Below are 23,308 nucleotides of genomic sequence, written 5' to 3' on the forward strand. Positions count from 1 at the left end.
AAAAAAAAAAAAAAAAAAAAAAAAAAAAAAAAAAAAAAGCAAGCCTTGGGCACTTTCACGGCTTTCCAGTTCCTTTCCAGAGAACCGCAGGCATCGTTCAAAGTTTTCTTTTGTTATTATTTTGGGATTTGGGGTTATCTCCCACCGTGCCGCCCCCACTGAGCGTATTGCGAGTCAGCGCAGTGCAGGGCACTCACCGCGCGGGGCACATCTGCAATACCCATGGGGCCCCGAGCTGCTCCAACCACCCCACAAACGGCACTCAGAAGCGGGGCTCACTTCTAACGGGATTCTGGCCTCGGTTTGTAAAGCCGGATTTTGCAGCGTCCCTGAGACAAGCCGCCCCAACGCGGTGCTCCCATCGCCACGGGACGCGGCCAGCCGCGCGTACCGGCGCAGCTCCCACGAGGCACGCCTCCTTTCCAGGCTCAGGGAAAGCCTCTCCCACAAACACCGTCCCGGCTGGGAAGTGAGGCGGAGTTTGGTCCCTCCCCTCCGGCAGCGCCCGGCACTCATCCGTCCGTCCTCCGTCCGTCCGTGCGGCGCACGGCGCCCTGCAGAAGGCCGGGACACCGCAGCAGGTACGGGCAGCGCTGCCCGTGGGCAACGAGGGCGAGGGGACGGCGGTGCTGAGAGAGGCGGGGAGGAGCGCTGGTCGTACCGAGCTCGCAGCCTTCTTCTTACCCCACCCAAATCCATGCGGAAGGATAAGGGGGGGTGCGGCTGAGCGGGGGGGGGGGGACGCGGCGGTGCCGAGCGGCTCCGCTAGGTGGGAGGAAAGGAAACTGCGCGGTATCGAGTGTGGCTTCGGGTGTCCAGGGAGCGCCCGGCACCGCGAGAGGCGGAGTGGGACGGGGTGCTGCCGTGTGCGCACTGCTCCACTGGCTGCACGTCCTGGGGGCTCCGTCTCACCTGAGCTCTGGGAGCCTGGGAGATCGCAGCTCCTGTCCCAACTCCTTCAGAGCAGACAGGCAGCCACAGCCCCCTCAGGACGTTTTCTCTTCAGTGTTCTGAGCCCCATGAGCTATCCGTGTTCATGTGCTGAGCTATGCACTGTCCCTCTGCAGAAGGATCTGCCACCAGCGCCTGCTGGACTTTACCCTCTCTTGCTCTTCTGGGCAGAATCTGGGGTAGAGTATCACAGAATCACAGAACGGCCAGGGTTGGAAGGGACCTCAAGGATCACGAAGCTCCAACCCCCCTGTGCCATGCAGGGCCACCAACCTCCCCATTTCATAGCAGCCCAGGCTGCCCAGGGCCCCATCCAACCTGGCCTTGAACACCTCCAGGGATGGACGGGGCATCACAGCCTCTCTGGGCAAGAGAGGCTGCAGAGTGCAGCACAGAGCACTCCTCATGACACAGCCCTGGGACTCACACAGGGGTCACACAGGTGCCCTCAGGGCAGCTCCAGGAGTAACCAGAGCTCACCCCCTCTGCCTCCAGCTGTCAGTGGCAGTCGGCTGCCCCATTTGCTCCCAGGTAAATGCTGCCCTGCAGCTGTGGGTTGCTTTTCCCCACACCCAGTGGATGTGTGAATCCACCCTGCGCTCACAGGGCTGTGAGGGGGATATCTCCTTGTCAACCCTCACTGAAATGCCGGGGTTTGGAGGCTGCCTCCACGTGCAGAGTTTCTGTTGACTGGAAAAGCAGCTGAGCACAGCACATTTGTATTCCAGTGACAGCCTCAGCCTTGTTGTCCCGACACAAAGACCTTAGTGTGAAGGACTCCCCTTCCATCCCCCCCTCTGTCCCCAGGCCAGCTCCTCCCCTCCAAGCAGAGCACAGAACAGTCAGAGGAAAAAAACCTTTACAAAGAGATGCACTGGCAGTGGTAACCCCTGGTGCACAAGTAAAAGATGCAATGGTTTCTTTCAGGGCGGAAGGATCTGGAGGTGTGGAGCCACAGGTTTCCATCCTGCCTCCACCTCCTGGGGAGCAGCCCTGTGCTATTCCCAACCCCCCTAAGCAGAGCAGTGAGCCGGCTGCTGCCTGCCTGCACCCTGCTGTGGGACCCTCTGCTCTTCCTAAGAAGCGATGGCATCGCTGTGGGCGAGAGCTCGGAAGGCGTTCATGAAAAGTCATGCTTCAGGTAAGGAATGTCTTTTCTGCATCTATTCATAGAATCATAGAATGGCCTGGGTTGACCTGAAAGACCATCCAGCTCCAACCCCTGCTGTGTGCAGGTCGCCAACCAGCAGCCCAGGCTGCCCAGAGCCACATCCAGCCTGGCCTTGAATGCCTGCAGGGATGGGGCATCCACAGCCTCCTTGGGCAACCTGTGCCAGTGCCTCACCACCCTTTGCATGAAAAACTTCCTCCTCAGATCCAACCCAAACCTCCCCTGTCTCACTTTAAAACCATTCCCCTTGTCCCATCACCACCCACCCTCACAAACAGCCGTTCCCCCTCCTGTTTACACACTCCCTTCAAGTTCTGGAAGGCCACAATGAGGTCTCCCTGCAGCCTTCTCTTCTCCAGCCTAAAACCATGAGCAAATGCAGCCTAGCAGACTGCTTGTGGTGCTGTGGCAAAAAGCAGTTCTGTGAGATGAGAAGCGGTGCTCACTGGGTTATGCCAACAGGAAAGGCAATATGACTCCACACAGAGCTCTTCCAAAACATGACTTTTTATTTCTGCCTTTCTTGGATGAGGAGTAACACCTCCAGCAGCCCCAGAGCCGCCCAGCACTGATCTGCAGCCCGCCCTAAGCTCTAAGGCTTCACAGGAAAACCAAGTTCACTTTTGTTTGTTGTATTTGAGGCCCAAACTCTCACAATTCCCAAAATCCAGTATTTGGTCCATTGCTGATCACACAGCGTTCCCCTGCTGACTCGCTGCTCCGGGTTAAAACAGACCTTCCTGGGCCGGCGCTGCGATGAGGAGCAGCACTGGGGTGCTCCCACGCAGCCCTGCAGCAGCAGAGCTGGGCACATCAGCACAGCGGCTGCTTGGCCACGTGCAAAGCTCCTCCAGTGCTGCTCTTAGCGAGGAGCCGCACAGCTGTGGGCAGATGATGAGCTCGGCAGCCCGGCAGCCTCACCACGAGGACTCAGCGCGTGTGCGTTCCGGGCAGAGCGGAGTGGAGCAGAGCAGGTCAGGGCCGGGGGGCTCCGGGGGCCGCAGGACGGCTCGGCGGTCTCTCAGGAGGGCTCCCCGCGCGTCTCAGCCCCGCTCCGGCTTCTCTACGCCGCCAGGTCGAAGTCGTCGCGCTCCTGGTTGTAGTCGAGCACCTTGAGGCGCAGGCGGGAGGCGTCGGCCCAGGTGACGAAGTCCTCCACTGCGCGGGGCACGAGCAGCGCGGGGTCGGTGATCACCTCGGGCCCGACGCGGACGTGGCCCTGCTCCACGAAGGTGACGGCGTGCCGCAGGTTCTGCGCCATGCGCAGCTTCAGCAGCAGGCAGGGCAGGCGGCGGCGGCAGAACGAGGCGGCGGACACGCGCTCGCACACGGCCAGGGAGCGCCGCGAGGCCACGAGCCCCATCGCGTACAGCTTCTCCAGCAGCGCGGCGCCGCAGCGGGCGCGGAAGGCGGCGCTGGCCGGGCCCAGATCGCGCAGCCGCCGCGCCAAGGCGCGCACCTCCCGGGCCAGCGCCTTGTACCGCGCGTAGTCCTCGCGCCGCCCCACGCGGTACCGCCGCAGCGCCCGCACCTCGGCCAGGTTGCCGGGCGCCGCCTCCCAGCTCACCAGCTCCAGCCGCCGCAGCAGCTTCTGCTCGTGGTACTTCAGCTTGCGCACCATCTTGCCGCCTCCCGTGCCGCCGGGCCCTTCCGGGGAGGAGCGTCGGGGTCGCGGCCAGCCCCGCCTCCCCCGGTCCAGAACGGGGACGGTGGCGCTCGGCGGGCAGCGGGTGCGGGCGGAGCGGAGCCGGGTAGCGCCGCACCGAGGTGCCGCCCCGCGGTGGGCCGAGCGCCGTGCCGGGTGCTCGCCCGGGGCCCGCCCGTCCGTCCTCCCTCCCTTCGCTCCGCTCCTCGCTTCCCTGCGGTTCCGGGGCTCTCCTGATGCGCCGTGTTTTGTCCCCAGGTTTATCGGCGAAAGCGGCGGCGGAGATGGGCGGCGGCGGCTCGGAGAAAGGCTATCGGATCCCCGCCGGGAAGGGCCCGCACGCCGTGGGCTGCGCGGATCTGATGACCGGCAACGCGGCCGAGGTACGGAGCCGAGATGAGCCCAACGGCCGGCCGGGTTTGCGAGCGGGGCTGCCGGACGCGCTTCGGCTGAACGCGCTTTTCCAGCCCGGCACGGTGGGACAGCGGCAGCCCTTAGGCGTGGGTTCCGCGGACCGCGCGGCTCCTTCTGCGTGCTGTGCTCAAGAGGGTCCCGGTGCGGGGCTGGGTGACGAGCGTGCGCTGCTTCAGCTGGGACAGAGCGTGAGACATGAGATGGTATCTCCGCGGAGAACAGGATGTCAGTTCTGCAGTTGGTAGGGCAGAAAGACAGCACGATAAGACAGGAACGGCGGTAGCCAGCTGATGGGCTTGCTTACGAGTTTCTGTTTCATGTCCACTTGCTTTTTAATCTTGCTCTGCAGTTTTGCTCTCCACACTTGTGAGGTATCACCCACGTGCAGAGCTCGGCCATGGGTTTTGCTCTGCTCCCCCTGGCTTCTCTTACAGCACCAAAAAGGGTTGATTTCTCTTTGCAGTCAGCCCGCGTCTTTTCCTTAGATAAGCAATCAGCACCATTACAATTCTTAGTGATAGATAATGAACCTTTCCCCTGTTCTGTTCAGCAGTTGCTCTGCAGGGGAAATTCACTGCGACTGCTCTGGGCTTGAATTAATATAATTACCTGTCTGGCTGAAGCTTTGCTGCTTTCTTCCTTCATTGCCTTTGTGTCACAAATTGATGTAAGTTTAGGAGAAAGATTTTCACACACAGAGTGGTGAGGTGCTGGAACAGCTGCCCAGAGAGGCTGCGATGCCCCGTCCATCCCTGGAGGTGTTCAAGGCCAGGTTGGATGGGGCCCTGGGCAGCCTGGGCTGCTGTGAAATGGGGAGGTTGGTGGCCCTGCATGGCACAGGGGGGTTGGAGCTTCGTCATCCTTGAGGTCCCTTCCAACCCTGGCCATTCTGTGATTCTGTGATTAAGGCACAGGTGGAGCAGGACAGTGGGTTCAAAGTGCTTGTTGCACATCCCATTGCAGACTGGGAAGTATGAGTGCAGATTGCAGTGTCTGTGGGAGATCTTGCAGAGCTCTGTGCTGCAGTGTGCAGTTTACAGCAGGAGCAGAGGGATGGTGACACAGCACTGCCATCAGAGCTTAGCTTATATTGGACAATAATTTTCTCATAACATTCTCTAAATTCTCTGGAGCTGTTCTTGCAGCTGAAGTCCTTCCCTGTCGTAAATCTTTTCTTTGCCATACATCAATGAACAGCAGTCTTCCTTTTCCTCTGCTAATTCCAGGGAAGCTTTTTGCGCCTGTATTATCCATCATGCGACGACACAGATACTGAAGAGACGCCGTGGATTCCGGATAAAGAGTACTACCAGGGGCTGTCTGACTTCCTCAATGTGTACCGGGTCGTGGGAGAAAGGCTTTTCCAGTATTATGTTGGTAAGAGTGCTTCTGGTCTCCAAAGTGTTTGCAGAATTGGACTGATTCTCAGACGACTCCTCTGAAACCTGCAGTCTGCAGCCTACTGAGATCTCTCCTACAGAGAGGGTCTGTAGGTCTCTCGTTTCAGTAGTAATGACATGTGCTTCCATTTTCATGTAGGTTCAGTGACCTGTCCTGCAAAATCAAATGCTGCTTTTAAGCCTGGAGAAAAATACCCACTGCTTGTTTTTTCCCATGGACTTGGAGCTTTTCGGTAAGTCTGCAGCTTGTTGGCAAACTCTTTTGGTCATCCACAGTAATGTCAGTGTCCAGGAGTGGTGCTGAATGGGTCTCAGGATGGGGTGAGATCCCCGTGGGGCTGAACACGATGCAAAGATCAGGGTGCTGTGTATCAGTGTGCTTCCATTGAAATCAAGGCCTGTAAATGAGGCAGGTTTGGCTTCTTTGTTTCCTCATTAAGTTTCTTTACTGTGAGAGTGGTGAGGTGCTGGAACAGCTGCCCAGAGAGGCTGTGATGCCCCGTCCATCCCTGGAGGTGTTCAAGGCCAGGTTGGATGGGGCCCTGGGCAGCCTGGGCTGCTGTGAAATGGGGAGGTTGGTGGCCCTGCATGGCACAGGGGGGTTGGAGCTTCGTGATCCTTGAGGTCCCTTCCAACCCTGGCCATATTGTATTTTAGAGGTGTAGGTATTTATTGAGCCATAAGGATGTTGTGAAGATGAGCTGCAACTAAAAGCAGAGCAGCACCAAGAAGCAATCGCCAAAAGCACCCTTTGGGAGCTGACACACGCAGCCTGCCCTGCTGGCTGAAACAGACAAAATAGGGAATGGGGGCTGGTGTGTCTGTGGCGCAGTCAGTGTTTAAGGGGCTGGGCAACCAAAACAATTGTGTCCATGTGGTCACCAGAGTGTCTTTTGATTGCAGGACCATCTATTCTGCTATCTGCATAGAGATGGCTTCTCAAGGCTTTCTGGTGGCAGCTGTGGAGCACAGGTGTGTGTACTGCGTCTGAGTCCTGACAGAAAGAAACTTGCTCATAATAGAATGCTTCTTGTTGTATAGAAGAACTTTTCTTTTTGAAAGAGTAACTAACAGCTTCAGCTTCCCATTTGTCTAGCTCTATTCCCACCTAGCTGAACAAAGGGGAATTAATTTGACGCCTTGAGGGAAAATTGTTGTGGGTAGTTATGTTCGTCATTCTTTAAGCACGCTCCTTTTCTCACTGTTACTGTTAGAAGCCACAGAACATAATGGTGGTGGGAGTTCTGGTGGGGTTTCTCCATTGTTTGGAAAGTCTTGTCTGCACGCAGTGGGGTGTGCAGCAGGGTTGGGAGCTTTGATTTCCTGAGACAGGTCAGAACTAAGGCTTCTTTGAACTTGCTCCCAAACCAAATGGCTGCAACATCAGACGTAACCTTCTGTTATTTCAGAGATGAATCAGCTTCAGCGACGTATTTCTGTAAACAGAAGGCTGATTCTGAGCCAGAGGAGGAGTCTGCATCAAGCGTGGAGAAGGAGTGGATCTACTACAGGAGGCTCAGAGCAGGAGAGGAGGAACGCTGTGTGCGTCACAAGCAGGTACAGCCCAGGGCTGTGCTCTGCATGGGGCAGGAGAGCTGTGTGGTCAGCACTGAGTAATGCTAGCAAGGCTACATCTGCAGGCTGCTGCCACGGCTCTGTGGGTATACAAAAAACTGCTGAAGATGGGAACGCCAACAACATCTTTCTTCCATATAAAGGAGAGGCTTTGGATGTAAGGAAGGAGCCGCTGGCGGTGAGGCGGTGAGGCGCTGCACTGGGTGCCCAGAGGTGCTGCTGCCCCGTCCTGCACGCAGCCAAGGCCAGGGGACGGGGCTCTGAGCACTGAGGAGCTGCGGTGTGCTGTGCGCTGCAGGCCTGCGCTGATGGCCTCCGGGGTCCCTTCCTGCTCCAACCGTTCTGTGCTTCTATGCTCAACTGCTTCTTCAGGAAAGCTTTCTCATGAGGTGGTGCTGCCATGCCTGGTCAGCTCTTTCGCCTCTTTCTGTTTCTCTCCATATTCTGCTTCTCCTCCATTTCTGCACAGTTCTGCTCAGCCTTGTCTTTAAGGGACACAGAGCTGAATTCAGATGTGTGTGCAGCCTTAGCCGTCTTTTAGCTCTTGTTTATTGCTGGATAGCGAGATGAATCATCTCTGCTTTAAAGGGGATGTTTGCTTTGTCACCTTCAACACACTTACGTGGTTGAGGGTATGCAGTGTAAAGAATGCAACTTCCTGATGATAAGCAGCATCCACGCTGGATGCCTTATAGCCATAGAGATAAGCTCTTCCAAGCACTGACCTGACCTTTAAAATGTGGGAGTGTGTTCTTGCACGCTGTGCAGACTCAACCAGACAAGTGTTTATCTCACTGGGCCAAATGGGCAGCAGTATGAGTGTGCTTTCCTGTGTGCATAACAACATCCTCCTAAATGGGGCTAAATATATCACATTGGAGCTTGTAAATAAACTGCAGGAGCTGCTGCCTGTGTATGTCACCAGTCAAGAAGTTAGGAGATGGAGATTTACTTGAAACTCAGGACATCCTGCTGGCTGGTGCAGTCAGTTGTTCCCAAAGACTCTGCTGCTCTTTGGTTCTTTTTGAAGTTTTTCTTCTACCAAAATATCAAAATCCATACCACATGCCATACTGAACACTTAAGTCCTGTATCTGCAACAGCTTTAATACGTTTTTCATCAGTGTGTATGCATTGAAAATAGGAAGGGCTTGTAGGCTGTTTCCTGTTCCGGGTATATCCAGCATAAAGATGGCTTCGGAGCTGTTGAGATGGGGCAAAGTGATGCAATGGTGTTTGCTTACCAAAGTGAGCATGAGGAAGAGGCACAAGTCAGCCCTTCTTGTGGTTGTGTAACATAAGCCTCTGCACATCTCTGTACCTCCTCTGTGAGAAGTCAGAGAGCAGGGGTTGATGGTTTTAGGCCTGTGTTGATGGGACAAATTCCTGTGTGTGTGGAGGATCTACATAAGAGCTTCAGCATTTTTGGGCCTCCAAAATCCAGATTTCACGTTGAACAAAACTTGTCAGGTTTTTGTTTCACACAGCCAGCCTTCAGTTTGTAAGGGCTTACTGTGCCAGCCACTGAGGTACAGTATCAGGCTAAATGAACAGCGGGCCAGCAAAGCCAGCAGATACCCTGTAACTCCCAATTCATTCCTCTGTTCTGCCCCATCTGTGTCTCCCAGGTACAGCAGAGAGCAGAGGAGTGCATCAAAGCACTCAACCTCATTCTAAAAATCAATTCAGGAGAGGAAGTGATGAATGTGCTGAACTCAGACTTTGACTGGAACCGCCTGAAGGTGAGTGAGAGCTGGTAGCTTCCTTCTGTTACATGCCCAGCCACAGCTCTGGTTTCCCTCTGCCATTTCTAACTGCTTGTAGACTATTCTGAATGTCTAACTGTAGATCTATGAACATGTTCTCAGGTCACCTGTATGGAGCTGAAACTGTGCTCTTCCAAATTCATTAGGATCTATTGCTTTAAAAAACACTTCAGATTGAGAAAAAAAAGAAGTCTCTTACAGCAGCTGGCTTTCTTTTGGCAGGATTCTGTTGATACTAGCAGGATAGCTGTGATGGGACACTCTTTTGGTGGTGCTACAGTTATTGAGAGTCTCAGCAAAGAAATTAGATTTAGGTAAGTATGTAAAACAAAGGAAGGGACACTTGGCACCTGAGCAGGGCACCTTACCTAAGGTCCCATTAACTGGCTCTTAAAGAACAGCTGCTTGGCACATCTCATTTTCTCAGCTCATACTTCAGTTAGCTTTGGGGATATGGTGGAACTTAATAGCTCATAGTTTGTTGTGATTCCTTGAGTGCTGGCAGACCAGCAAACAGAATAATGGATGGATCCTCTTCCCTGAGAGAAGAAACACTTTGCTACAAAATGATTCAGTAACGTTTACCTATTGGGTATCCTCAGATTTTTCCCATGTCTGCTGCAAATCAAAGCTGTGTGCCTGTGATAACACCCAGATGTTGTTTTTGGCAGGTGTGGCATTGCCCTTGATGCATGGATGCTCCCAGTAGGCGATGACACTTACCAAAGCAGCGTGCAGCAACCACTGCTCTTCATCAATTCTGAAAAATTCCAGTGGGCTTCCAATATCTTAAAGATGAGGAAGCTTAGCTCCAATGATACAAACAAGAAAATGATCACCATCAAGTAAGTGCCGTGGATCCACCCTTTATGAAGCCTAAGATGAGTCTTTGTTTCCAAAATTTATCCTCATGTTGGAGCTGTTCAGTTGCATGTGGCTGCAAGAATGGCAGGCCCTGCTTCATCAAGGCTTCACATTTAAATTAAGGGGTGGCCAGCAGGGACAGGGAGGTGATCGTCCCTCTCTGCTCTGCCCTCATGAGCCCCTCAGGGGACTGCAGCACCTCCACTACAAAGACAGGCTGAGGGAGCTGGGCTTGTTCAGCATGGAGAAGAGAAGCTGCGGGGTGACCTCAGTGCAGCCTGCAGTACCTAAAGGGAGCCTGCAGACAGGAGGGGAGTCAGCTCTTGGAAAGGGGAGATGGCAGCAGGACAAGGGGAAATGGTTTGGAGTTGAGGGAGGGCAGATTGAGGTTGGATGTCAGGGAAGTTGTGTGCTGTGAGAGTGGTGAGGTGCTGGAACAGCTGCCCAGAGAGGCTGTGATGCCCCGTCCATCCCTGGAGGTGTTCAAGGCCAGGTTGGATGGGGCCCTGGGCAGCCTGGGCTGCTGTGAAATGGGGAGGTTGGTGGCCCTGCCTGTGGTGGGGGGTTGAATCCCCATCCCTGGCTGTGTTTCAAACCATTTGGATGTGGTGCTCAGGGCCATGATTTAGCAGAGGGCTGTTAGAGTTGGGGTAGGATGGCTGGGTTGTGGCTGGAATCAGTGATCTTTAAGGTCTTTTCCAACCTGAACTATTCTGTGGTTCCTACAAACCTGTTGCTCATTTCTCTTTGCAGGGGATCGGTACATCAGAGCTTTCCTGATTTTACTTTTGTGAGTGGAGAAATCATTGGAAAGTTTTTCAAGTTAAAAGGAGAAATAGATCCAAATGAAGCTATTGATATATGCAATCACGCTTCATTAGCCTTCCTGCAGAAACATCTGAGTAAGTGTCAGTTTATATCAAAGTGTGGTGTGAATCAAACCTCAATTCCTATGAAGCTTTTATTTAATAACCGCTGTTCAGTACAAGATCAAAAGTGAGAGCCTCATAAAAATCTGAGCAGAAAAATACCACAGACTTTTCCTCGAGCTCTGTTATTTTTATAACTTAAGCAACTCAGAGGAAGAACATCTACATTTCAACACCTTGTGCTGGTGTGCACAACTGCACTCCCTGCTTTTCCAAACTGGACAAGGGGAATGGTTTTAAAGTGAGACAGGGGAGGTTTGGGTTGGATCTGAGGAGGGATTTTTTCCCCCAGAGGGTGGTGAGGCACTGGCACAGGTTGCCCAAGGAGGCTGTGGATGCCCCATCCCTGCAGGCATTCAAGGCCAGGCTGGATGTGGCTCTGGGCAGCCTGGGCTGCTGGTTGGCGACCTGCACACAGCAGGGGTTGGAGCTGGAGGAGCGCTGTGGGCCTTTGAACCCAGGCCATGCTGGGATTCATCTCTTGTGTCGTTTTTCAGTATAGATCTGTGTAACTCATTACCATTTGGGTTTTCTTTCCCCCATTTTACAGGTCTTAAGAGAGATTTTGATAAGTGGGATTCACTTGTGGATGGCATAGGACCCAATGTTATTTCTGGTACCAACATTGACTTATCTCCGGCTGAATAAGGAATACAAGGAAGTACTGCAAAGGCCATGTTCATCAGGACACCACTGTTGGCCCATATTGCTTGGAGCTGAGATAGCATTGGCCTCCTACACAGCTTTTGGGGTGTGAAACAACAACAACAACAAAATCACAACAGGGAAAGATTTTAAGTTCAGAGGAGTTAGTGGGATTCTCTGAAATACTGCAACAGGGCAGCTCTTGCTTTGCAGGCAGTTGGCATGAGGAATCACTTGATGGTAATTTCCGACTGAAAGTCTAAGCTCCAAGGAATCCAACTACCCAGTTTTGTCAGTCAGCAGCACCCAGCAAGTTTGGGGGCTGTTTTTTTGCCATGTAAGAAAGAGCTCCTTAATTTGTTAAACTATGTAAGAGTATTTCAGTTGTGCTCCAGGAACCGCTTCTCATCTGAACTTACTCCTTTTTGTGTTCATGCTCCACACTCCCAGGTGGCTCCATTCCAAAAGCTGCTGAAAAGGTCCCTCACAGCAAGCATAGTTCCCCCAAGGCAGAGCTTTTACAGCAGGGCCTCCCCTATCACTCCCTGTATCACCGCCATCACTGGTACTGCTGCTGATTACACTGGAATAGATGCACACTGCTGCTACTTGCTCCCTTTAAAAAGGGGGACACAACCAGTGTTTGACTGCAGTGATGGCTCACACAGTTGCAATACCCTCCATATGTTCACCTTTGTTCAGGTGCCAGCAGATACAGTGGGCTGTGAATGGCCAAATGCAGCTCTGCTTTCCAGAGCAAAACTGCTTGGAGCTGCTACAAGGAAGGACTCATAGAGGGGGACTGACTACTACTGACTGTAAGCTGTTTGTTCCAAAATAAGGGTACAAACAAGATGCAGGCAGAGCAGTTAACACTAATGAAGTATTTTATATAAATCTGATCTTAACATGAGATTGCAGTGACAGCTGCAGTCTGTTTTTCAGAATTAAATTCTTTACAGCCTACTACTGTGTCTTGTCTCTACCAAGAGCATCAACACACGTGTTTCTCTTACTGAGCCAGCACTAATGCTTGAGATCTCCTGTAGCACTCAGAAAGCCCATTACAACACCTGGTGTTTGTAAGTCAGTGTGGCAACCTCCAAAGAGACTGAAGAAGCTGTGCTATCCAGAAGCATGGAGAACAAACATGACAAAACTGAAATGCACGGTAAGCTGCAGCTAGCGGTACAAGTCCTTACCCCACTGTGTGGGAGCCATCCTGCTGGATCATCACATCTGGAGGAAAGGCCTCGTGTTCAGTGAGTGCCATTAAGGCTGTGCTAAGAGTACCAGCTCTGTTTTGTACCAATGGTGTAGTGGTTCAAAAGGCTCAGCATGGCTCACAGTGCTCTAGAGAACTACCTGGGGGTCAAAGCAGAACCATGAACTGCAGGACGTGCACGGCTGCATCTGAGTGTGGTACAGGTGAACAAATATCCTTGGCACACACAGTATTTGGCCATTGGAAAAGAAAGCACTAAACAGCATTTGCCAGCACAAGCTTTATTCCAGCTTCTTAATTGCTTTGTAATGACACAAAATGCAAGGCTTCAGCCCTGAACAACTTCATTTCGCTACAGAGGAAAAAACTTCCCTCAAAAATACTCTGAATTTTCCTAAACCTAAAGAAACAAAACCAAACCAATGCAACAGCAGATATCACCACAGCAGCTCACGGGAAGCTCTTCATCAAGAACCCACTATCAGCTAGGCATAAGTTAGTGCCACACCAGCATTCAGTAAGGGATGCCTGTCGAGGCACACTGTTTGATTAAGGCACAGTTTTAAAACGCCCAACAGACAGCACCAGTCTCCCACCAACCACTGTTCATGACAAGGAGGTGTGGCAGTACCAGGCATTTGCTCAGTTGTGTAGAACACCCAAGTGCGTTGGTTGTATATTTCCTATAAAAACCCATTTTTGTGGGAATGGATGTGCATGCAGAGACTTATTACACCTCATGTGGTAAATAAGTTCTTTCTCAGAAAGGCTGGAGAACATGAGGATCTTCAGATCTAGCTGAACTGCAGCCACTTTGCTCTTCTATGGAGAAAAAACAACAGATCAGATGCACAAAGACGTTCCCATAAACATGTATAAATGCATTATTTGAAATCGCAGTCACCTACAAGCCTTCAGACCAAACATTATCAGCTTGTTGGACCACACTAAAAGGCTACACTTAGTTCAGTGTAACGACAATTCATCTCCAACAACTGAAGTGTTCAAGCAGATCAGGAACAGTGCTCTCAGAGCGCAGGTAGAGTTCAAAGCCACTCCAGCCCTCACTGGGTGCATCAGCAGCCACTGTTGGAGCTTCTGCACCCTGTCCATCAGCTCCCTCCTACTCCAAGTGCCCTTGCAGCCAATTGCACAGGTGTGCATCACGCTCCACTTCCACCACACGTGGCTGTGCGGCCTTCACTAACGCTAACTCAGCTCTTGCTAAGAGGACATACTGATTGGAGACCATCAAAGCACTCAAGAATTGAGAGAGAAATTTGGACAGTAATAATTACTGGGCCCGGAGGAAAAAGAACACTTAAAGGAAGTCGTGAGAACTGTAAGCATATCACACCAGAGACAGCAAGAGGGTAAGCCTGCGTTTGCATGGTGCAAATGAGAATGGACTGATTTGAGGGTTCACCAGTCCAACTTCCTAATCAAGCTCTCTCAAATCCCTTCTTGCCTAACACAGCACTGCTGCAGGCTTCACTGTTTGCTATTCACAGACAAGTCCATTCAGCACTGTACTGAAATACAGTTTCCCATGGGTGAAACACAGGTTGCTCAGAGAGCTTCTGCAGACTCCATCCTTGGATCGATCCAGACCTGAACGGAAGGCCCTAAGCAACCTGATCTATTTGACACTGCTTTGAGCAGGCACAGGAAAACAAAGGCCTTTCAAAAACTCCTTTCAACCAGAACTGCTCTACAGTTCCATAGATTACAGCAACTGTGCATGATTAGAAGAACCTGTCCTACGTCCTGTGGTAAACAGAACAGGTATTTCACTTCAAAATTTCTCAATAAAAATCAAAGATGTATGAGCATTTACTGGAATTAGAAAGCATCCAGTCCCTGAGCATCCAACCTCTTTGAGGTGCTCAAGGCAGTCTTACCTTGAAGTAAAGATTCCTCTGGCAGGGACAGCACATCTTCTGTCACATGAGTAGTTCTCTAAACAGAAGGGGATTCTGTTAGGAAGTCTGCACGATTGCCAAAATATTCTCCATTCTTCCCTGTTTCTTGTAGAATTAGATTAACTTTTTACTTCAGTCTTGCTGGACACTCTGGCACTGCTTCCCCCCCCCACTGCCCCTCACCCTAAAGTCATTATAGATATCTTCTGCTCATTTTTAATTTGATGCAAAAACTACATATGAATGATCAACTAAACATTCATTGGGCTATCACCATCAGCAGCACAGCTGAAAACCTCAATTCTGAGTTCCAAATATGAGTTTTTCATTGGTTGGTGCTACCTGAAGTTGTAGAAAACTTTACCATTTCCTAATTAGTTAGCAATATAAGTATTTTCCATTACCTACCAATTATATGCTATGCTACCATGATTAGGAGCAAGTCAGAGACTGACCTGCTGGAGAGGAGCTCTGCTCCCCAGAAGGACCTGGGTGTCCTGGTGGACAACAGGCTGTCCATGAGCCAGCAGTGTGCCCTGGGGCCAAGAAGGCCAGTGGCATCCTTTGATGAACAGAGCATGGCCTGCAGGTCGAGGGAGGTGATCCTCCCCCTCTGTTCTGTTTGGCCACATTTAGACCACTGTGCCCAGTTCTGGGCTCCCCAGTTCCAAAAAGACAGGGATCTCCTAGAAGGAGTCCAGCAGAGGGCCATAAAGATGATGAAGGGCCCTGAGCATCTCCTGTATGAGGAAAGGCTGAGTGAGCTGGGGCTGTTCAGCCTGGGGAAAAGAGGGCTGAGGAGGGGTCTGATCAATGTTTCTAAATATCTAAAGGGAGGTGGAGAGAAATGGATGAGGCCAGGCTCTTGGTGGTGTGCAGTGACAGGACAAGGAGCACCATACCTCAGGTGATCTGCCAGCCCAGCTGGGAATAACGTTCCAGACGTTCTCAGGATCTACAATCTCCTCACTGCCACTGCAGAGATTCAGTACCTGTATGGACAGAGCCAACTATGTGCAGCCTGAGAATACATTCAAAGAAAACACAGCAGTAGAAAAAACACAGCTAAGGATTCCTCACCTCCTACAATGCTTTCCATCTGGATCTTCTAAGCAAGATATAATTAGCCACTAATAAACCTGACTATCACTACTGATTTTCTTTTTAAAATTAGATTCACTGTTGAAGTACGTCACATTTGGTTCCCTCTACAGCACCCTAGCTCAAACCTCTCCTCGGATGCTAATCCAGGTATTGTGAGAGAGAAAGGCTGGAAAGCATCAATCAGAGCCAGCAGGAGGCAGATTAAAAGAGATGCCACCCTATAATCTGACATTCATCACCTACAAGCAGCTGGATCAGCCTTAGATAGCTAAGGAATTTACTAGCGATGGACTTGGCTTCTACAACCTCAAGCATTCAGCCTTTCAGAGTTACTGTCATGAAATAATCACTTGAATTTGCAATTGCAAATTACAGTTCAAGGAACTTTTATAGACATACGATGTCTGTGTATGTATAGACACGTGTCTGTGCATACACACACACCCCAGGCTGGAGGAAGAATCACAACCCATTCACAAACTGACTCCAGCTTTAAGAACGGAAGCACAAGGCAGCCCTGTCTGCTGTAACGCAGTGTTCACGTTAACTCCCACCAGCCATACACCCAGCCAAGATGCCTATTTCATGGCAGTAAGAGTAGTTGTATGTCAGTCATAATACATGCTACAATTTGAATTTCTTTCCAAGTTTTCACCGTTTTAACACTAATTCCTTAACGAATCAGTAAAAAGATGCCAAGTTTCATGGGCATTTAATGGTAACACAGCTTCAAAGCTAAATGCTAAGTCGCAATCCCAACATAACAGAACTACACCAGGAAACATCCCAGAAACCAGGGACACATCTTTCTGTCCTCACAGACCATGAAGGTGAGAAAGATTGTGAAGGCAATATCAAGTACTGAGAGAGCATCCATTCAGGATGAGATGGCTGTTTCTATCTAGCCTAGAAGCCCAGAATCACACTTTGCATTACTAAGTTTTTTTTTTTTTTTTCCCTGCAGCAGACTTCTGAAAAGTTTGCCATAAGACAAAAGAAGGTCCATGTCTTAACAACTACAGCAAGGAGCACTCAGTCATACTTACCCTGGTGCCCTTCTCAGATACCTCCAAAATCAGAGCCTCGCACCACTGCTGAGATGTCCACACCACACACTTGGAGCCAACAGCAAAGCCCTTCAGCTTACAAGTATATCCACTGCATCCTGCAACATCACAGAACCACAGAATGGCCTGGGTTGGAAGGGACCTCAAGGATCACGAAGCTCCAACCCCCCTGTGCCATGCAGGGCCACCAACCTCCCCATTTCACAGCAGCCCAGGCTGCCCAGGGCCCCATCCAACCTGGCCTTGAACACCTCCAGGGATGGACGGGGCATCACAGCCTCTCTGGGCAGCTGTTCCAGCACCTCACTGCTCTCACAGCACACAACTTCCCCTGACATCCAACCTCAATCTGCCCTCCTTGTGATGTATGAATGGAGAAGGAAAGCAAATCAAAAGACTCAGCTCCCTCACTACTGCCCCACAGTCCCCCAGCAGCCCTCCAAACTATTTTAATTAATAAGTAATTGGAAGCCAGCAATCTGTTATACTGAACAGCCTTGAAAATGTACCAACCTCTAAACAAGAATACATCAACCTCTCAAAGACTGACTGCTGCGTTACCTATGAGATACTAAACATTCTGCTTTTCACAACCCATCTGAAGTTACTGCTAACATAAAGTCCTCACAGCTTACTAGGGAATAAATCAGATTTCTATAGGAAAGCTATTTTCATGTTTAAATGAATATTTTGATTACTTAGCCCCTGAAAATCAGATACTCTACCTGCACTATAGTCAGCCATGTTATCACTTTGCTTTTTTCCTGCTTCTTCACTAGGTTTACAGTCTGAAGACTGCATGTGTGTAGGTGTGCTTCCACATTCTTTAAACAACTCCTCCATGTCTTGCTGCGTCCATTCTTTCACATAACACTCATCTTTCTTGTGCAAATCCAGAAGCTGATCAATCTCGGCACTTACTGCTGCCAGCGTATCAGGGGCCTTTGGTTGTTCCTCAGGTCTACCATCAGATGAAGGCAGCATGAGGGGAGGCTCTACTTCCATCCAGTCTTCTTGCACAGCTTCTGCTCCACGAACCCCAGAGCAATTCAATCCCAGCACCTCTGCAGTCTGCCTCAGAGGCAGAGAATCAGAAGGAAACAGCTCTGCTGTCTTCCCTGCATCACTAACAGAGGGCATTGAGCTCTCTCCCTCACTAAGTGAAGGCAAGGTTCCAGACTGCAGGAGTGCTGAGTGCCCCATCTCCTCACACAGGAGCAGGGGCTCATGTACTTCCAGCACTTTCTCTCTCGCTTCACTGCCTGAAGCAGTCTGCATTCCAAGTGCCTCTGTTTCAAGTGCTTCCTTCATCTCATCAGTGACTGAGGGCAGTGCTGCTATTTCCTCCAGCTCCAGTATCAACTCTTTCAAATCATCATAAGAAGAGTGCATTTGTAATTCAACTAGTTCGATCAGTGCCTCTGTTGTATCACCCATCGAAGGCTCTACCTGGAGCCATCCCATCAGCTCTTCTCCATTTCCTGGCAAAGGGCTGGCTGCCTTGCCTTCTGCCTTCACCTCAGCATCCTGCAGAAACAGTAATTCAGGTGGCTCTTGTAGTGCAGATTTCATTCCACCTCCCAAACTGTGAAGACTGCAGCTTCCTCTTGGCCCTAATAATACTTTGCTACTGCTCTCATCTTCCAGTGGAGCAGTCTCTTTATCAAAGCTGCTTCGATGCTCAGCTGTTTCACGTCCACCAGCCACCTCCTGAGACTCAGCAGACACTTTTGCTTCAGACCCACCTGAACACCCACAAGGTTCACCCAAGGAGCACTGGGAACAAAGCAAAGCACTTTCCCTCACTTCTCGAGCTAATCCACAGGTAGCAGTTTCTCTTTTGAGATAAAGACCCGCATCACTGTTTGAACTTCTGTTTCCTTCTAAGGAACCCTCAGGGTCTGGAATATCTTTGTGACCGCTTCCCACATCAGCCTTCCAAAAAGATTTCATCTCTTCGTTAATATTCCTCCCAGGAGACTCCAGTTTGACAGCACACAGAGGGACTTCAAAAGCTTTATTCTCCTGGGTTCCAAGAACTTCAGCTTCTAGTAGGAGCTCTACAGTCATATCATAAAACTTGTCTTTGGCTTCACTAAGCCACGAGCCCTCTGAGGGACTGAAACCTGACAGACAGCAAGCAAATGCTTGATTAGGCACCTGAAGCAATTCACTTGGAATTGCTTTGAGCATCTCCAAGCTAACAGTCTCCTCACTTCCATAGTCCACATGGATAACAGCTACATCGTTGCCCTTCACGCTGCTGACCTTAGCTCTGTAGAACTTCCCATCCTCGCTGTACTTTGCTAGGCAAATATCACCGCTTTTAATGCAGCTGTCCATAGAGTTTAGTCCAAGGTTTTCGGCTTCCTTTATTTTTTCCTCTATGTAGGTCATGTTTTTTTCATCAGCACTGCAACTCCAAAAATAGTCTGGACCATTCACCACCGTGATATAAACATGTACAGTCTGGCCTGCCTCGGGGAACTTCCAGGTAAGTGATGTACAGTCACAGGAAGCTTCATTTTGCACCCCAGGAGACGAAGGCTCACACGTATTTATCACATCACTTCTATCAAGCATTCCATTTGAATAAGAACTTTCATCAACTAAATCCACTGTTATTTCACCTTGATCATCACTCAGAATAACTCCCCATTTACCATCAACCTCCTCCACAAATTCACATGTTAGCAGAGCCTCACTTACCCTCTTCGTGAAGCAAGGAGCTGCTTTCTCTGCCCAGCCTGTACTCGTTTTGCATTTAAGCCCACCTAGGAAGCAGTGAATGCCTATTGCTGGAATAGATTCTAAGTCTTCAGGGAGCCTGCGCACTTGATCAACATCAACTACTGAAGTATTACCATAATCAATATATCGGACGCTAATCAAATGGTCAGAAGCCTTCTCTTTTACCACTGCCCTGTACCACAGGCTGTCGTCTGAATACAGAGCACAGATTAAGTCCCCAGCTTGCAAGAGCTGCCCGCAGGGGATCTTTGCTAGCATTTCATCCTTTAAGCATTCTGAAACGCTGTGAAGTTGAGCCTCATCACTTGCCAGTTGAACATAAAAATCTAAAGGATTATTTACATAGGAGACATATGCCAACGCTGTGAGAGCCGGCACCACGCTCTGCTGTGGCAGATCAGTTACACGCTTCAGCAGCACACAACTGCTTTCAGTATCACATTTATTATCCAACTCTGCATCCATCTCGGCACAGAGCAGAGACTGCATTTCCTCCACCTTATTTAACAGAGCATCTTTCTTACTGCTGACCTTCCCCTCATACGCCAGTAACCCAGCAGCCCATTCTCTCTTTGCAGCAGGCTGGAGAAGGTTTACATCTTTCTCTTTGACCTGCATTTTGCTACTCCTCTCTCCTCCTTGGGCTTCAGGTCTGCAGTTTTCACTTTCTCCTGCATTTGGAGGAGAGTGTGCATCCCCATTCCTCTTTTCCATATCCATACTACAGTACAGAGCTGTACTCCTTACACACCTACACACTTCTGCATTGTTTCTTAATCTGAACTCCTCCTTCAATTTTGCATTGATTTGCATGTTACCATCAAACAGCTCAATCAACAGTTTACCACCGGATTCTTTTGCTACAACAGTTGCTTTTAATTGCCTTTCAAGGACAGCTTGCTTAAACCACGCTGTAGCTTCCTGGGGAACATTAGGTACGTCAGCCAAGGAACACTTTATGGCCTGCATTGGCAAAAGCAAGATATCATGAGCATCACCCGGAATAGGAAGCAGATGATCTTCTTCAATGGTCTCTGTGTTCCCAAAATCCACAAAAAAGACTTCCTTGGTGGGTTTTGTTTTTGTAAGGACCCCCCGGTACCAGTAGCTGTCAGTATACCTGGCGAGACACAACTCACCAAACCTCTGCCAGGTTTCTAAGCCTGACGTCGTTCCTCTGAGACGAGAAACGTTTTCACTGAGCTGCAACAGGACATTCGCACACCTTTCAAGTTGGCAGTAAAATGTCTGAGGATCATCAACGTGCGTAATAAAAACATCTTCTTCACTCCCGATTTTGATCTCGTGCATGGAATAATAGAAAGAATGCAGTCGAACGGAGGCTGCCAGAGGCGTTTGAGGCGGCAGACGTTTGGCCACACCTCTGTCTGTCAGAAATTGGGATGCGCTCTGGAAAGGCGTCATTAAATCTACGATGTTGAACAGCTCCCTGTTGTTCCTCGAAGCCAAGGCAAATATGGTACACTGCAGTTCAAACTGATTTGAGGAGGCATCGACAAACTCCTGGAAAGCCAGGATTGCAGCTTCATCCCAAACAAACGGGTCCGGACCATTAGGGTGGATTAGGTTGTAAAGGCTGCACCTGAAGGCCTGAGCCTTCAGCTCGAGGAAGCGCTCGTTAATGGAGCAGAGACTCGTTAGGGACACCAGCTCCCTGTTGCCGTAGTCCACATACATGACCTCAACTTCACCCGCAGGACTGACATCGCTGACAATTAAAGCCCTGTACCACCGTTTGTCCTCTGAGTACTGGGCCAAGCACGCCGACTGAGGCCAGGCGTGCGGCTGGGACACGCTCTCACAGTACTCCTGGATTTCAGCCATCAACGCAGTGAACTCACTGCACTTCTTCAACTGGCACCAGAAATAACCGGGGCTCTCAGCACACGTTACAACCACATCGACCGTACATCCCACTTCCAGCTGACCCCCGTAGGAGGGACCGGGCCTCATTTCCACGTAGCTCTGCCCGCACGGGGCCGCCGGCTCTCCTTCGCCGTCGCACAGGTGGGCAGGGGAGGCGCCACTTTCGGCCTCGCGCGGCAGGCAGCGCCGGAGCAGCTGGCCGAAGGCGCCTGGAGACGTGTGCCCGGCCAGGCCCAGCCGCCGCATCTGAGCCACGAGCAAGGGCAGCTCCAGCACCAGCAGCCGCTGCGGCACCAGCAGCTCCCGCACGATGCCGGGCAGCTCCTTGCCGTGCAGGCAGCGCAGCAGCTCCATCGCCTCCTCCGTCCAGGCGGAGCTCGACGCGTCTCCGCACGCTCCGGCCGCGGGGCTCCCGGGCGGCACCAGGTCGGCCACCACGCAGCCCAGCGCCTCGGGCGGCGGACCGAACAGCTCCGGGCCGCCCCGCGCCAGGTACTCGGCGGACACCGTCACCGCGCGACCCTCGTCGAGCAGGAACACGCGGCGGCCGCGGCCGCGGCCGCTCAGCACCCGGCAGCGGTGCCACAGCCCGGCCAGCTCCACCAGCCCCAGCTCCCCGGCGCGAAGCTCCGCGCCTCCCGCCAGCCGTCCGGCTGCACGCTCGCTCTCCACCGCCGCCCGGCTGTCGGCGCACGGCCGGACGCGCTCCGCGCGGCGCTCACCCAGCGCTCCCCACAGCCGCACCACGGGCGCCGTCGGTCGCACGTCCACGGCCCGGACCTGCAGCGAGACGGCGGCCCCGGGACCGGGCAGCTCCGGCACGGAGCCCATCGCGCCCCGCGTAGACGGCAGTAGCCTCTCCGAGTGTGCAGCGGTGCGGCGGACGGCGACCGGGCAGCAGGTGAGCCCATGGGCGGCCCCGGAGGGGCGGAGGAGGAGGAGGAGGAGGAGGAGCGCAACGCACGCGGCGCCGTCCCGTTACGGCAGGCGTACGCAGCTCCGTAAATACGCGAGTTACCGTCTGGGCGCGCCGAACCAGCTCGGCCCCCCTCGCCGCGCACGGGCCGCCCCACGCCGGCTATGCGGTAACGGCACGGCGCGGGGCAGAGCCTCCCGAGCGCGCTTCGCCGCCATTGGCCGAGAGGGCGCCGGGGGCGGGACATAGGAGCGGGGCTTAGCGGCTATTGGCTGGCGGACCGGCGGTGTCAGGGCGGGCCGGAAGGCGCTCTGGCGCTCCCTCGGCGCGGCCTGCAGTTCGGGGCGCTGCCGGCAGGGGGCGCGCGCGCGCGCGCGCCGCCTATGAGAACGTCTGGCCGCAGCAAAGGTGGGCGCCGCGCTTGGCGGCGCTGCGGGCCGCGCGTCCCCGCTCTCACAGACCGGCTGTGTCTCTAGGGACAGCTGGAAGCTGAGAGGGGCAGGTCCGAGGCTTACCAGGAAGGGATGCTCCTTTAGGGCTCTCTGACTGCTATAAGCTGCATAAGAATGAACGACCAGAGCCCTCCCTGGCACAGCACTGCCCGCTGCCCCCAGGTGTCGCAGCGCCCAGAGCACAGCCCTGCTTGCACTCACTGCACCTCCCTGCGCCGTGACTGTACTTAAACTTTTCTCTCCAAACTGGCTCTCATTCAGCACTGTGTCCCCGAAGGCAGGCACTGCTCCTTCCCTGCAGCTTTCCTCCAAAGGGTAGGAAGCAAAGCAATCCGTACAGCCCTAATTTCTTACACTGAATATGCTCAGAGGCTTCCGAAGTGACCATTATGGCAGCAGAGCTTGGCACAGAACTGGTCAATAAAGTTAGGAAACAGGACTGGCCGGGTGGGGTTGCCTGAGGGAAGGGAAATCTGGCTTTCCTGTTCTTTGTTTTGTAAATATTGACATGGTTTTGTAATGTTAAAAAGAACAAACACTGCAGAGCCTTCTGATCTGTGCCTCTGTAAGCCAGAGTAGGTGACCAGGGAGCCTGCTCACACTTCAATGACACACTGCTCAACT

At 52.0% G+C, this 23,308-nt stretch overlaps 3 protein-coding genes across 3 annotated transcripts; 1 reads left to right on the forward strand and 2 right to left on the reverse strand.

Moving 5' to 3' along the window:
- The first annotated feature begins 498 nt into the window (after positions 1–498).
- PLA2G7 (phospholipase A2 group VII) lies at positions 499–12,326 on the forward strand. The gene is made up of 12 exons (XM_042832679.1): positions 499–581; positions 1,879–2,092; positions 4,026–4,150; positions 5,408–5,558; positions 5,721–5,814; positions 6,485–6,553; positions 6,991–7,138; positions 8,785–8,898; positions 9,145–9,236; positions 9,594–9,767; positions 10,540–10,688; positions 11,266–12,326. Exons 2-12 carry the CDS (start codon positions 2,038–2,040, stop codon positions 11,361–11,363), a joined length of 1,269 nt encoding a protein of 422 aa, XP_042688613.1. The 5' UTR covers positions 499–581; positions 1,879–2,037; the 3' UTR covers positions 11,364–12,326.
- IMP3 (IMP U3 small nucleolar ribonucleoprotein 3) lies at positions 2,612–3,773 on the reverse strand. Its single transcript, XM_042832681.1, has one exon. It carries the CDS (start codon positions 3,741–3,743, stop codon positions 3,186–3,188), a length of 558 nt encoding a protein of 185 aa, XP_042688615.1. The 5' UTR covers positions 3,744–3,773; the 3' UTR covers positions 2,612–3,185.
- A 536-nt stretch (positions 12,327–12,862) lies between the features above and the next one.
- TDRD6 (tudor domain containing 6) lies at positions 12,863–22,147 on the reverse strand. Its single transcript, XM_042832678.1, has 5 exons — positions 17,404–22,147; positions 16,658–16,776; positions 15,410–15,499; positions 14,487–14,544; positions 12,863–13,407 (listed from the first exon to the last, which is right to left on the reverse strand). Exons 1-5 carry the CDS (start codon positions 22,145–22,147, stop codon positions 13,346–13,348), a joined length of 5,073 nt encoding a protein of 1,690 aa, XP_042688612.1. The 3' UTR covers positions 12,863–13,345.
- Between the last annotated feature and the right edge of the window lie 1,161 nt (positions 22,148–23,308).

This window comes from Centrocercus urophasianus, unplaced genomic scaffold, assembly GCF_019232065.1.
Source record: "Centrocercus urophasianus isolate 14NV4802_14NV808 unplaced genomic scaffold, USGS_Curo_1.0 seq_39, whole genome shotgun sequence".
Taxonomy (NCBI): Eukaryota; Metazoa; Chordata; class Aves; order Galliformes; family Phasianidae; genus Centrocercus; species Centrocercus urophasianus.

Excerpts from the sequence above, each read along its gene's own strand:
- PLA2G7 (XM_042832679.1), top strand. The coding sequence starts at position 2,038 with ATGGCATCGCTGTGGGCGAGAGCTCGGAAGGCGTTCATGAAAAGTCAT. Across the intron at positions 5,815-6,484 it reads CATGGACTTGGAGCTTTTCG|GACCATCTATTCTGCTATCT; the intron begins GTAAGTCTGCAG and ends TTTTGATTGCAG. Across the intron at positions 9,768-10,539 it reads AAGAAAATGATCACCATCAA|GGGATCGGTACATCAGAGCT; the intron begins GTAAGTGCCGTG and ends TTCTCTTTGCAG.
- IMP3 (XM_042832681.1), bottom strand. The coding sequence starts at position 3,743 with ATGGTGCGCAAGCTGAAGTACCACGAGCAGAAGCTGCTGCGGCGGCTG.
- TDRD6 (XM_042832678.1), bottom strand. The coding sequence starts at position 22,147 with ATGGGCTCCGTGCCGGAGCTGCCCGGTCCCGGGGCCGCCGTCTCGCTG. Across the intron at positions 16,777-17,403 it reads CATGGCTGACTATAGTGCAG|GATGCAGTGGATATACTTGT; the intron begins GTAGAGTATCTG and ends GTGATGTTGCAG. Across the intron at positions 15,500-16,657 it reads TATCTGAGAAGGGCACCAGG|GTACTGAATCTCTGCAGTGG; the intron begins GTAAGTATGACT and ends CTGTCCATACAG.